Source organism: Malaclemys terrapin, chromosome 1 (genome assembly GCF_027887155.1).
Source record: "Malaclemys terrapin pileata isolate rMalTer1 chromosome 1, rMalTer1.hap1, whole genome shotgun sequence".
In the NCBI taxonomy this organism is placed as follows: Eukaryota; Metazoa; Chordata; order Testudines; family Emydidae; genus Malaclemys; species Malaclemys terrapin.
The window spans coordinates 6,934,126-6,946,513 of NC_071505.1; the positions used below are offsets into that span (position 1 = coordinate 6,934,126).

The following is a 12,388-nucleotide window of genomic DNA, read 5'->3' on the forward strand; positions in this document are numbered from 1 at the left end:
GATTTTGGACAAAATGATGAAGAACCAGCTGCATCTAACACGCACGGAGCTGTAGTAACAGCTCTATAAAATAAATGTATTACCTTGATCCTCCTTGTGCCTTGAGGTCCTGGATATGTCTTGAATTTAAAAAAAAACAGAGGAGGAGGAGGTTTTCAGAGGAAAGCGTATGATTGCATGCTAATATTTCATATTTCAGAGATATTTCATCCACAACACGTGGGAAAGAACTATTTGAACATGGAGGCACCTTATACCTCTCACGATCAATGCAACCATTCATTCTTACTGCATCCCGATGCCAACCGTGGTGAATTGGGTGCATTTAGTGGACAGGTTACATTTTAGCAGGAATCAGTGAACACTTATCAGGGGTCACTTAGCCGCAGCCTTATCCAATTGAACATAGGGGCGAATGACACAAAAAGGATTTCATTGAAGCTGTTCCGAAATTAGGCTGTGGGAATCGAGAGCAGAATGTGCCTATTGTCTGGTTTTTCAGTATGATCAAGTGCAATGAAAAGGAAAATAAGTGAAACTTTAGGATCGATTCACAACAAACGTGGTTATCTGGAGTTCAGGTGGCTTTTGCTCCCCAAACACTTGAGGAACAAAAGGTTTCAGAGCCCCAAATCCAATGGTTAGAAAGGCAGTAAAGCTGAGTTGAGGTCTCCACATCTCTCCCCAAAAAGAATGTTAGCGTTACAAGACAAAATCCCAACAAGGAACGTACATAAAGCAGGAAATGCCCAGTTAAGATGTTCCTTCACACACAACACAACTGTGTCACCTGAACTCTGCCCTCATAGGGATGGCAATAGGTTCATCACATTACCCCTCCCTAACAAAAATTTTCTTTGTGTCAACCACAGCTCCCAATCAGGGCTCCTATTCATGCAGTCTGAGAGGACCCTCCACGAGCCGAGCTGCAGAATCGGGGCCACAGTAGGGAAATACTTTCTTGTTTAAAAGAACCAGTTTCCACTAAGATTTTTTTTTTAAAAGGGAAAATTTTTCCGAAAGTGCAGGTTCCCTCTGACTGAGCTGCACGGTGCATCGTGAGAGTCACATGACTGAGGTCCATCATGGGAGATGTAGTTTGGCCAGGCAGCCCAGCCCATAAGGGGGAATAAGGGCATGTGGCATCCAACCTACAACTCCCATGAGGCACTGCGGCACCATAAGAAGATGCAGTCTAACACTGAACCAACTCAAAGTGAACTATTTTGACATTTTCCAAATAACAAATTTTCTGAATTTTTTTTCCACTACAAATTTGGATATCCTGACTCTTTTTCCCAATCTGGGATGAAACCAAATGTAGAAATAGCGAGAATTCCAGCCACGGGCACCAGAACAGGGGGTCAGGAGGCCACAGCCCCCCTCCCCACTTTTTATCAGCTGTAAGGGAATGATGGGGTAGGGGGGCGGAGAGGAGCAAGTGTGGGCCAGGTCTTGGGGGGGGAAGAGGTGGAGTGGGAGTGAGGCCTCGAGGGAAGGGGTGGTGCGAGGGCGGGGCCTTGGGGAAAAGGGATAGGGGAGGTGCGAGGCTCGGGGGAAGGAGCAGTGTGGGGGTGGGGCCACAGAGGGAAGGGGCAGCGGTGGGGGGGTACGGTTCGGGCACTGGTGGCCCCCCCACTTTTAGAGACCTTCTGCCACTCCCGATTTTTGCTCTGCTCTAATGCTGAAGAATAGAGTTTCACATGTTCAATCTGACATACATAACCACAATAAAACAGCTGTGTATAATTGTGTGTGTGGGTATAGATATATTTGTTGCACACACAAAACTTCCCCAAAGTTGGCCATTGTGTTCCATCAGTGATTAACGTTGGTTTCTCTGTTCCTCTTGTGTTCTTTACAGGGCCGGCTCTGGCTTTTTTGCCACCCTAGGCAAAAAAGCCACCCGCCGCTCCCCCCCCCAGCGCGGCAGGGGAGGGTGCCGAGCCCTGCCGCGGGCCCGCAATCCCTGACTGGCCAGAGCTCTGGGGGGAGGGCGGTGAGCCCAGTCGCGGCCCCGCTCTCGGGCCGGAGCGCCCCGCCACGCCGCCCCCCTCCAGGCGCCGCCCCAAGCACATGCTTGGTGGGCTGGTGCCTGGAGCCGGCCCTGGTTCTTTAAGCATCATACACTTCCCTTCCCCATCTCTCTTGGGAGGAGCACTTAGCCGTACCAAGGGACACTGGCTTGGCAGCTGCTGCTGCTTGTTTATTATTTACAGGGAGCGTTTCACCCTCACCCTAGGTGTATTACTATTTTTAATGAGTGAGAAAGCAGCAAGAGCTGTTACCCCAGTGTCCATCTGGAATAAATTGCCTAGGGAGGTTGTGGAATCTCCATCTCTGGAGATATTTAAGAGTAGGTTAGATAAATGTATATCAGGGATGGTCTAGACAGTATTTGGTCCTGCCATGAGGGCAGGGGACTGGACTTGATGACCTCTCGAGGTCCCTTCCAGTCCTAGAATCTATGAATCTATGAATCTCATAAGCACTATCTCTGCAAACACTCCAGATATTCGGCCATCGCTTACCACATATCCAGCCGGGGATTTCTGAACTCCAGCGGCACCAGGTGAGTGAACCTGTATAGGGACAACAAGGAGTTATTACCACTTCCTTCCAAATAGTGTTGATTGCTTTGCTCTCATGCATAACATACTGAGGTGGTGGAAACAGGGGTCTTTACCATGTGCCTCTGTCTCTCAGCCGTTCTTCTGACTCTAACATGGCTCGTTAACTCAGGCCCGTCAACTGGATCTGCATTTTCCTGCGTGAAGGAAAACAGCATCCCTTAAAGCAATCAGATGCGTAAGTTGGATTATTTAATTTTACACTGTGCCATAACTTTACTGCTACTTCAAAAAAGCCAACACATTGCAATTGCTAGTGTTAATTGCAAGAGTGTCACTGAACTGTTCAGGTGCGTCCATGTAGAATTCACCTGCGGTGTTGCTGAAGATACCAGGTACATCCAGGAAGAATGCACCTACCTTTTGGGCTATTACACGTACCAACCATGTCTAGGTAACACACAACTGCAGTGGTGCTTGGTGCACTAGCTGAGTCTAGGTACAGCACACCTGCTGTGGTGCTTAGTGGACTTGGTATATTCCACTGAAAGCACTGGAATATTAATGGCCAAAGGCCCCACCACCACATGTGATGAAAGGCCAGATGGGAATGGCTTAATCTGCAACTCACAGATGTTTGCAATGTTTGTGTTTTGGGATGTTCTGGCAGCATACGTGTGAGATGTATATGGTAGAAAGTGTGCTAAGGGTCACCTGCCCTAGCAGTAAACACTCGATGCCTATAGCAGTTCCTACATATTAATTGCACCCAATTATCTGCTCCTGTATTTTGAAAGGGAGGAAATTAGAAGTTGCCAGACATTACTCCCCACGCCACTCACACACCATGAACCGCCAGGACATGAAAACAAAGGAGTTGAGTGATTCATGCTGAAATAAACTCAACTACCCTAGTGGATCGTAGGTCTTTGTCTGTGGAAGAGTCAGGAACAGAACCCCATTTTTTAAATTCCCACCCATGTGTTTTAACTACAAACTCGTTCTTCCTCTCACACGTAACTGCATGTTATGAAGCAAATAAGACTGGTTACTTTCACCTGGGATGCATGTACATCACCCACTGACTTTAATGTGACTCTCCGTGCAATACGGTGCTACTCGGCATGAGGAAGGGAATCAGAATCTAACCCATTGTGACAGAAATATCGGGCCTCAGAGAAAAAGAACTGTAGCATGAAAATATTGATACTAAGCCCAGGGTGGTTTCCGTCTGCTATTTACAACGTTTTGGAAGTGATTTGTTACAGGAAGTGTGAATGAAATTGACTCCATGCAGAGGGCCAACACAAGAACAGGGGGCATCACTTCGTTCCAGGCAAGCCCTCTTCACAGGAGAGGATTTTACCCTGAATAAATTGTAAACCCTTTGGAGCAGGGACTCTCGTTTTGTTCTTTGTTCGTACAGCACCTAGCACAATGGGCCATGACTGGGCTCCTAAGCATTGCTGCAATACACATAAATAAATAATAATCATTGAATAATTCACTGGGAACCAAACTGATCAAATCAATGCATTCGCTCATCACGTCCCCCCAAAATAAAATGGAGTGAAGTAAAAAGCAAAATAACAGTATTTCTCCCAGCTGCCCACTAGTTCTCACTTTAATTTAATTCATTAACTGGCTTCTTTTGTACCTCTGGGTTTATTACCAGCTCATGATCCTTGCACATCTGGGAAGGGGACAAAAAGGCAGAGCTACTTAGGGATGGACAGTGCAGAAAGCTGAAGAGGGGAGTTGTTGGAAATGGGAAAGAAGAGACTGGGGAACCGCTCGTGAATGGTAGAGATTATGGTCACGGGTCCTCGTGCATCTAATAACTGACCGACCAGCCTGTTGGTGCAAGACAAACTTGAACGTTGTCCATGTGAGCAAGCACCAGGCCCAAAGGTGTTGGGCACTTCCTGTGTGGCTTGAGTTTAGCAGTGTTTTCCTGGCCCCAGTCCTTCCGCCAGAAGAGGGGTTTATGAAAGAAGAAGCTATGTGGTAAGAGTATCGCATGTTCATCTCCACCACGGGAGCTCAATTGTGGTAATTTCCCCCATTAGTCTTATTCATTCCTAGTCGTCCAACAGACTCCAGGTAGGTCTTCAGCAGCAGGGATAGAACCTGTGACCTCTGGATCCTAAACCATGAGCCTGTACTGCTAAAAGACCCAGCTCTGTTAGCCAAAGCTGTAACAGGTGCATCCTCTTGCTTCGGGCCAGACATCACTGGTGCACCCCACTGAGCGGGTGCAGACGAGTATGCCCTTTAGGTGGGTGGATTTTATGATATCTACAAGAATGTTTTTTAAAGCGGTGGTTTGGTTCCTTCCCCCACCTTGTCAAACTCCAGACAACCCAAAGGAATTTGCTGAAATGCTCTTGGGGGGAAAAAACCCCACTTTCCTACCTGGAAGGTTTTACCAAGAGAGGAAAGTTTCAGCCCCCAAAATGAAAGTTTTGGAAAGTTACAAGGATGGGAAAAGAGGGTGATAAACAGAAGCTATACAGTTTAACTACAGTGGATGCTACTTGTGCTTGCTATAATGACATAATTTAAAAGATAAGGGACTCGATAGATTAGGTTAGATTGTAAACTTTGGGGCGGGGACTGTCTATTTGTTAATATATTAATAATTATATATGAATACCCAGCTCTTATCTAGCCCTTCTCATCAGTAGATCTCAAAGCACTTTATAAAAGAGGTATCTTTATCCCCATTTTACAGATGGGAAAATTGAGGCCCAGAGCGGTGACGTGACTTTCCCATGTTTACAAACCTAACATCGTGGGGTCCTGGTCCATGACTGGGGCTCCTACATGCTACAAATAAAGAATCAGAATAATAGCTACGGGGACTATAGCAGGAACCTTTTATCTCGAGGGCTCCAGGCCTGCAAGCTGCTCTGTGCATCTTTGCCATTGCGCCCAGGTTGACTTCAATGATCTGCACGGAGCAATTTCCAGGAGCAAGGCCGGGCTCACGAAGACCTGAAACATGTTACCTCCTGTGGAGCGGGGGATGTGGAAGGAGCTAAGCAAGGACAAGCAGATGTGGCCTGTTACCTTTATGTCTGGGAGGACTGTATCAGCTGCTTCAGAAGAACCATTGTTGCCCACTGAATGATGAGGCTGCAAAAGAAAACAGCACAATTCAGACTGGGAGCTCTCTTGGCATTGGCACTATAGGATTCTTTGCAGTGGCCAAGATGGTTGGATGGGAGGTCTCCGGCAGTACTCTTACTGTTATTACTCAAATGGAGGAAAGTAACTTCTACTTCCCATCCAGGACGGCAGGTTTAAAACAAACAAAAGGAAGTATTTTTGCACACAACACACAGTCAACTTGTGGAACTCCTTGCCAGAGGATGTCGTGAAGGCCAAGACTAGAACAGAGTTCAAAAAAGAACTAGATAAGTTCATGGAGGATATGTCCATCAATGGCTATTAGCCAGGATGGGCAAGGATGGTGTCCCTAACCTCTGTTTGCCAGAAGCTGGGAATGGGCGACAGGGGATGGATCACTTGATGATTACCTGTTCTGTTCATTCCCTCTGTGGCACCTGGCATTGGCCACTGTCGGAAGACAGGATACTGGACTAGATGGACCTTTAGTCTGACCCAGTACAGCCGTTCTTATGTATGACACAACTACTTGGGTTGGCTTTGCCTTTCTCTCCGACCAAGTTAATTTGATTCCACAGCCCACTTTTAGTAAACTCTTCTACCACCAAGAAATTGGACCTCTGGAGCCAACTGCTTGGGTTATTGTCAACTCAACACCTGTCAAGGGCCCCATGAACCTTTTAATGGTTATGCTTCCTGATTAGAGCTGCTGCTAAGGGGGACAACAACCGGCTATATTTATCTCTAGCTGTATTTCCCCCTGGTGGGTATGTGGTTATTTAACCAAAGACACCTGAGCCACGCTGCAAGTAAAGAGGGGAGGGAAGCTGGTATCTTGCCACTGTTGCATACCCAGAACCCGCAATGAAGTCCAGGGGAGTTTCACATCAAAATCAACAGCAGGAGACTGCTCTGAAGTTGAGATTAGAATGGGCTTTGGCGTTTCGGAGGGTTTCGTTTGGCTGTCAGAATGAAAGGGCCTGTTGCAGACCTACTGAGAACTCCTGGGAAATGTTCCATCTGTAGAACCAATACTGCCTCGATGGTGCAAGGGTCATTTGCATGAAAGTAGGGTATTTTTGGTCTAGCTGTTTCTCTGCTCCCCTCCCCACTGTTCCTCACCTGAAGGCAGAATTTTCTGGGTTTGGTCTCAGTGCGATGACACTCAGGAGTGAGTGCTGGCAGGGATGGGCCCATAACTATTGCCATAGGAACTAAACGCGACATTACAACCCGGGGATCCTGACTTAATGTCTAGGCTTTTCTACGGATTCGCAGAAGGCCAGAAGGGACCATTAGATCATCTCGTCTGGCCTCTGGCACAACATTTCACCCAGCTGAGCCCAATAACCACAGTTGCCAACTTTCAAGCGGTAAATAAGCACCCGGACTTTCACAATAAGCCAAAAATTAAGCTAATCCCCTTTGAAAACAAGCCAATCCCTAAGAACCCCAACACTCTGTGACTAGATCCCCCTGGCGTGCAGTCTGGGACTGTGATGGGCCTGCTGTGCACCTGACTCTCTCGCAACCTTGCCCCTGCTTACCCCCTTTGCCCCTGCTTGCTGGGAGCCGATCAAAAAAAAAAAAAAAAGAAGCAACAAGCTACAACAAGCAACAAGCTACAAGCCAAACAAGCAACAAGCTACAAGCCAAAAACTAGCCAACAAGCAACTCACAAGCCAATTAAGCTGAAAACAAGCCCACTTTCTGCGCTTTTTCCGCAGGTTTGGCACGTCTGCCAATAACCTGGGTTTGACGAACGCATATCTTGTGTTTGGCTGAAGCCCAGCGTCCAGAAGGGCGGCCAATCTTGAGCTGAAGACAACAAGAGATGGCGAATCCACCCAGGGGTACTGGAAGGAGGGGTGGGGCACAGGGGGCCATGGCCCTCCCACTTTTTACCATCCATAAGGGCAAGCGATGGGGCAGGGGGAGGTAGGAGAAGAGTGAGTGAGGGGTGGGGTCTTGGGAGAAGAGGCATCATGGGAGCAGGGCCTCAGGGAGAAAGGGCATCGTGGGGGCGGGGTCTGGGGGGGGGTAGCATGGGGGTGGGGCCACAGTTTAGTGTTGGTGGCCCCCCCATTTTTAGGAAGCTTCCGCCACCCCCGAATCTGCTTCTCCCCTTTCCAGTTTGTTCGAGGGACTAATCCCTTTGTGCCAAATGTAGACACCAGTTAGGTATAATCCTAACTGGGGTTTGTCTGGGTGCAGCTTCCAGCCACTGGCTCTTGTTCTGTCTTTCTCTGCTAGAGAAAACAGCCCTTAAGTACTTGCTCGCTTCTCCCCACGGAAGTACTTACATGGTGTAACCAAGTCACCTCTCAAGCTTCTTTTTGACAAACTAACCAGACTGAACTCTCAGACCCTCTCACCATAGGGCATTTTCTCCAGTCTTCAGATCATTTTCGTGGCTCTTTTCTGCACCCTCTGTAGTTTTTAATAGCCTTTTAAAAATGCGGACACCAGAACTGGATGCAGCACTCCAGTGTTAGTCTCACCATGGCCCTACCCGGAGGTGAAAATCACTTCCCTACTCACTACTTCCCTGTTTATACAGCCAAGAATCACAGCAGCCCCTTTTTGCCACAGCATTGTACGGGGAGGTCATGTCCCGTGGCTTGTTCTCTATCGCCCCATATCCTTTTCAGAGTCACTGCTGTGGCACGCATCAGTGCAGAATCTAAGCATATCAATACATTTAGCCTCACAATCCCCCTGTGAAGTAGATGAATGGGTATTATCACCCCCATTTTATAGATGGGGAAACTGAGGCACGGAAAGGTTGAGCCCATGAATTATTCCATGGGGGCGGCCCCCGCATGGAGCCCCATGGGTCTGCTGACATGAAACAACTTGCAGGAATGAAGTTGACATTTTCAGAAGTAGCCATGGATTTGGGGAGCCCCAATTTTGGGGTGCCAAACCTGAGACCCCTGGGGACTGATTTCTACCCAAAATGCCAATTGAAATCAATGGGAGCTGTGGGCGCCCAGCACCCCTGATAAGCCTAGATGTCTCCAGTTGGGCACCCTACTATTGAAGCACCCCAAAAGAGGGGCAACTTTTGAAAACGGAGGCCTAAGGGACTTGCCCAAGGTCATACAGAGACATCGGTAACAGAGCACAGAATAAACTTAGATCTTCTGGTTCCTGCTGTAGCCCTTTAACCACAAGACTTTCCTCTCCAGGGAGAGGCTCCAAGAAACTCCTAAAATAGGCTGGCTCTCTGCCAGATTCGACTCAAGTGCTAACCGCTGCTAGATATGTAGGAACATCTGGGTCACAGACTGTGCTTCTGAGCAACAAGAATTTTGTTTTCATTCAAATATCCCTTGGAGAAGGGAGAAGGAAAATCAGGGAAGTGAAATAGAAACAAATATACCATCAGGAGAGATCTTGAAACCTGCCAGTTCCCATAGTGTGCTTATTCGGAGAACCTGTTCCCAGAGCTACAATACATATGTTCCAGGCGCCCTCTAGTGGTCCCAGAACACTAGCTCACAGTTACACTGATTTGCATCTGAATTCCTTCTGAAATCTCGGGACAGAGCCGGGCATTATGCAGAAGATTGTGGCCTGAAGCGAGGGGAGTGGCAGCAGGTCTGTTCTAATCAGAGTTGGATTTCGTCCTGATGTGCATCATTGCCGCAAACTACCCAGAACCCACTGCCTATTATTGCAGCAGTATTTGTAAGGATACACCACTGGTTTTCAGCTCAGTTCAAAGGACCCGGCCAGCGTATCTCCCAGTATTTTCTAAAATAATATTTCTCTCTCTCTAATAAACACCTGGATGCTTGAAAATGACAGTGGATTTCCTTACTGTGCCTCTCTTAACCTCATCGCTAGCTCACAGGGGCATAGGGCGTTGGCCACTCTTGGATGCCAGGATGTTGGGCTAGATGGACCATTGGTTCTATGTTCTATTGCTGGAGAGCTGCTGAGCTGAGGGCACTGGTTTCTTAGTGTAGGGTCACTCGGGAGCACAAGACTGAACATGCTGGTTTATTATTGTCAGGCATTGGGCTACGCACACACCAAAGTGGCTCGTTTCAGGCTCCGAGAAGGGGATGTAATTAGGCATGTGCAGAAGGGCAGAGAAATACAAAGGCGTGAAATGCCAACATAGAAGGGGTGAAAGCCTCAAATCTCCTGGTCCTACCCTGAAATCCCCCCCCAACCGGGCTCAGGTGGGACAAGGGAGACTCGTTGATTTCCAGACACGGCATAGGGTGTCAAACCCCTGCCTGTGCAGAGGCTTACTCTGTTGGTTCCTTTCTCCTTCCTCCGTTCCCCAGGGCCTTTTCTTCAGGGGCGCCAGAAGCTCCCTGGACCCATTTCCTGGGGAGTGATATTCTGACTATGGATGGAGCCTGGCTGAGCACGGCAGAGAATGAAGACAGCAAGTCAGAGGCAGCCTGGTCCAACCAACTGAAGCCGAGAGAATGCGGAGCTAGACTTCAGGAGTTCCTAAGCCAAGCACTGACGGTCTAGATAATACTTACTCCAGCCACGAGTGCAGGTGACTGGACTAGATGACCTCTTGAGATCCCTTCCAGTCCAATGATTCTATTCCAGTCCCCTGCACTGAGGCAGGACTAAGTAGTATCTAGACCAGTGGTTCTTAACCTGGGGTGCATGCACCCCCTGGGGTTGCAACATGCCAGATTTTTTTAGAAGGTAAATCATCGAAAAAACAAATTCAGCACAGGCACGTAAGTACAACTACTTTGTTTCATCAAACCAATGTATTTATTAACATTATACATTTTTTAACAATTACTGTAATATACAAACAAAAATATATCTAGGTTTAAGGGGTGCGAGAACATATTTTGAGAACCAAAGGGGTGCAGGCTGCAGTAAAGGTTAAGAACCACTGATCTAGACCATCCCTGACAGATGTTTGTCTTAAAAACCTCCATTGATGGAGATTCCACAACCTCCCTAGATAATTTGTCCCAGTGCTTAACTGCCCTGACAGTTCAGAAGCTTTTCTTAATGACCAGCCTAGGCAAAACTTTCTTGTAGATCCCCAACAATCAACACTAGCCCCTTGGCTGCAGCTTCCCTTAGTGTCTATTTTAGGGTCACGTGTGGGAAGAGATTAATTGAAAGTCAGCGAATGGACATTTTTATACATCTCCACGCAAAGCACTTACTCTGCTCACGTCTTTCTCCTTCCTCCTCTTCTTCAAGGGCTCTGGTGTCTCCTCAGAAATGTTTCCCAGTGCAGGAGGTTCTGACCCCAGAGCAAGACCAGCTGGGTTCTGCCGAGCCTGAAGAAAGCAGGTTATTTCTCTTTAAGGCACCACGTCTCTCCTATGTCACATACAGTCCATGAGGTAAAAGTCTTATTACTCACACTCACCCTTTCCCTTTATCAGATATTCAATAGCAATATGACGATCAATTAAACACTACACATACAATGATGCACAGCCAAGGTTGCCGACTCCTGAGTGCTCCGTTGTAAATCAGGACACACTGCTGTCAACAAGAGTATTGTTTAAAAGCAGACCATGGGCAGTCTGAGTAGTTCAGGAGGCTGGTTATGGGTTATGGATAAAGCTGGGTGGGAATTTTTTGAAGAAATGTTTTTTGGTCAGAAAACACCGATTCATTGAAACCGAAACTTTTCAGGGAACGGTATCGTTTTTGATAAAAATGTCACAGGGAAGGTTTTGCAGGTCCAGGATGGACTTTTTGGCCACAGAGATGCATCAACAGGTTAGGGCATTCAGGTGGGATGTGGGAGAGGCAGGAAGATCAGGGACTTAAACTTGCGCTATCTACACTGCAGGTGAGGGCCCAGCCGCTATCCTATTGCAGGCGGAATGACCCAAAGCCCATCTTTAAAGTCATGTTAGAAAGGTATGCGAATGGTAAAGGGGGCCATTCCTGGTAGATAGGTTAGAACTTTGAAATGCAAACCTATATTGTTAGAAGTGTCATCACTGGTTCTCCACTTGTAAGGTAACTCCCTTCTCTTCATGTGCCAGTATATTTATGCCCGTATCTGTAATTTTCACTCCATGCATCTGAAGAAGTGGGTTTTTTACCCACGAAAGCTTATGCCCAAATAAATCGGTTCGTCTTTAAGGTGCCACCAGATTCCTCGTTGTTTTTGTGGATACAGACTAACAGGGCTACCCCTCTGATACTGACAAAGAGTCCTGTGGCACCTTCTAGACTAACAGACGTATTGGAGCAGAAGCTCCTCTGATACTTGACACTAATTGTATGTATCTTAGACGCTAGCCATTTAAACAGACAATTCCTGTCTGTCACTATAACTATTAATTCAGAGATCAAAAGGGAATATTAACATTTAGATGAATCTTGGGTGAAGTAATGTCATTGTCTATATGTCTCTTGGAAGTTTGTGATAGACTGCCTAATGGATAAATTGCCCTATGTTCATTTGTGTAACTAATTACTGGTGGTGGTTAGAAAGCAAAAGGTTACATCAAAAGCCTCTTGTTTACCCAGCACTGCATGGGCAAGTGAATGCTAGGACACTGTGGGTCCTGATTCTGCCATCTCAGATCTGCTTGAGGCTTCATACAAGGGAAGCGTAAGCCATAAGGACTGAGATCCCTGTCCTAAGCTAGAACACCCTGCAATGATATTGGACATTGGACTATAACCTATGAACTATTTCTGAAAGAACTTTTTGCAAC

General features: G+C 47.2%; 1 protein-coding gene across 1 annotated transcript in view; it reads right to left on the reverse strand.

Annotated features, from left to right (window-relative positions):
• LOC128830334 (collagen alpha-1(VII) chain-like) overlaps positions 1-12,388 on the reverse strand; it is a 181,470-nt gene that overhangs the window by 34,061 nt on the left and 135,021 nt on the right. The window contains exons 63-67 of the mRNA XM_054016154.1: positions 10,868-10,984; positions 5,643-5,708; positions 2,687-2,767; positions 2,532-2,582; positions 84-119 (exon numbers count right to left, since the gene is read on the reverse strand). Coding sequence (XP_053872129.1) covers positions 84-119; positions 2,532-2,582; positions 2,687-2,767; positions 5,643-5,708; positions 10,868-10,984 — 351 coding nt within the window. The remainder of the gene's footprint in view (positions 1-83; positions 120-2,531; positions 2,583-2,686; positions 2,768-5,642; positions 5,709-10,867; positions 10,985-12,388) is intronic.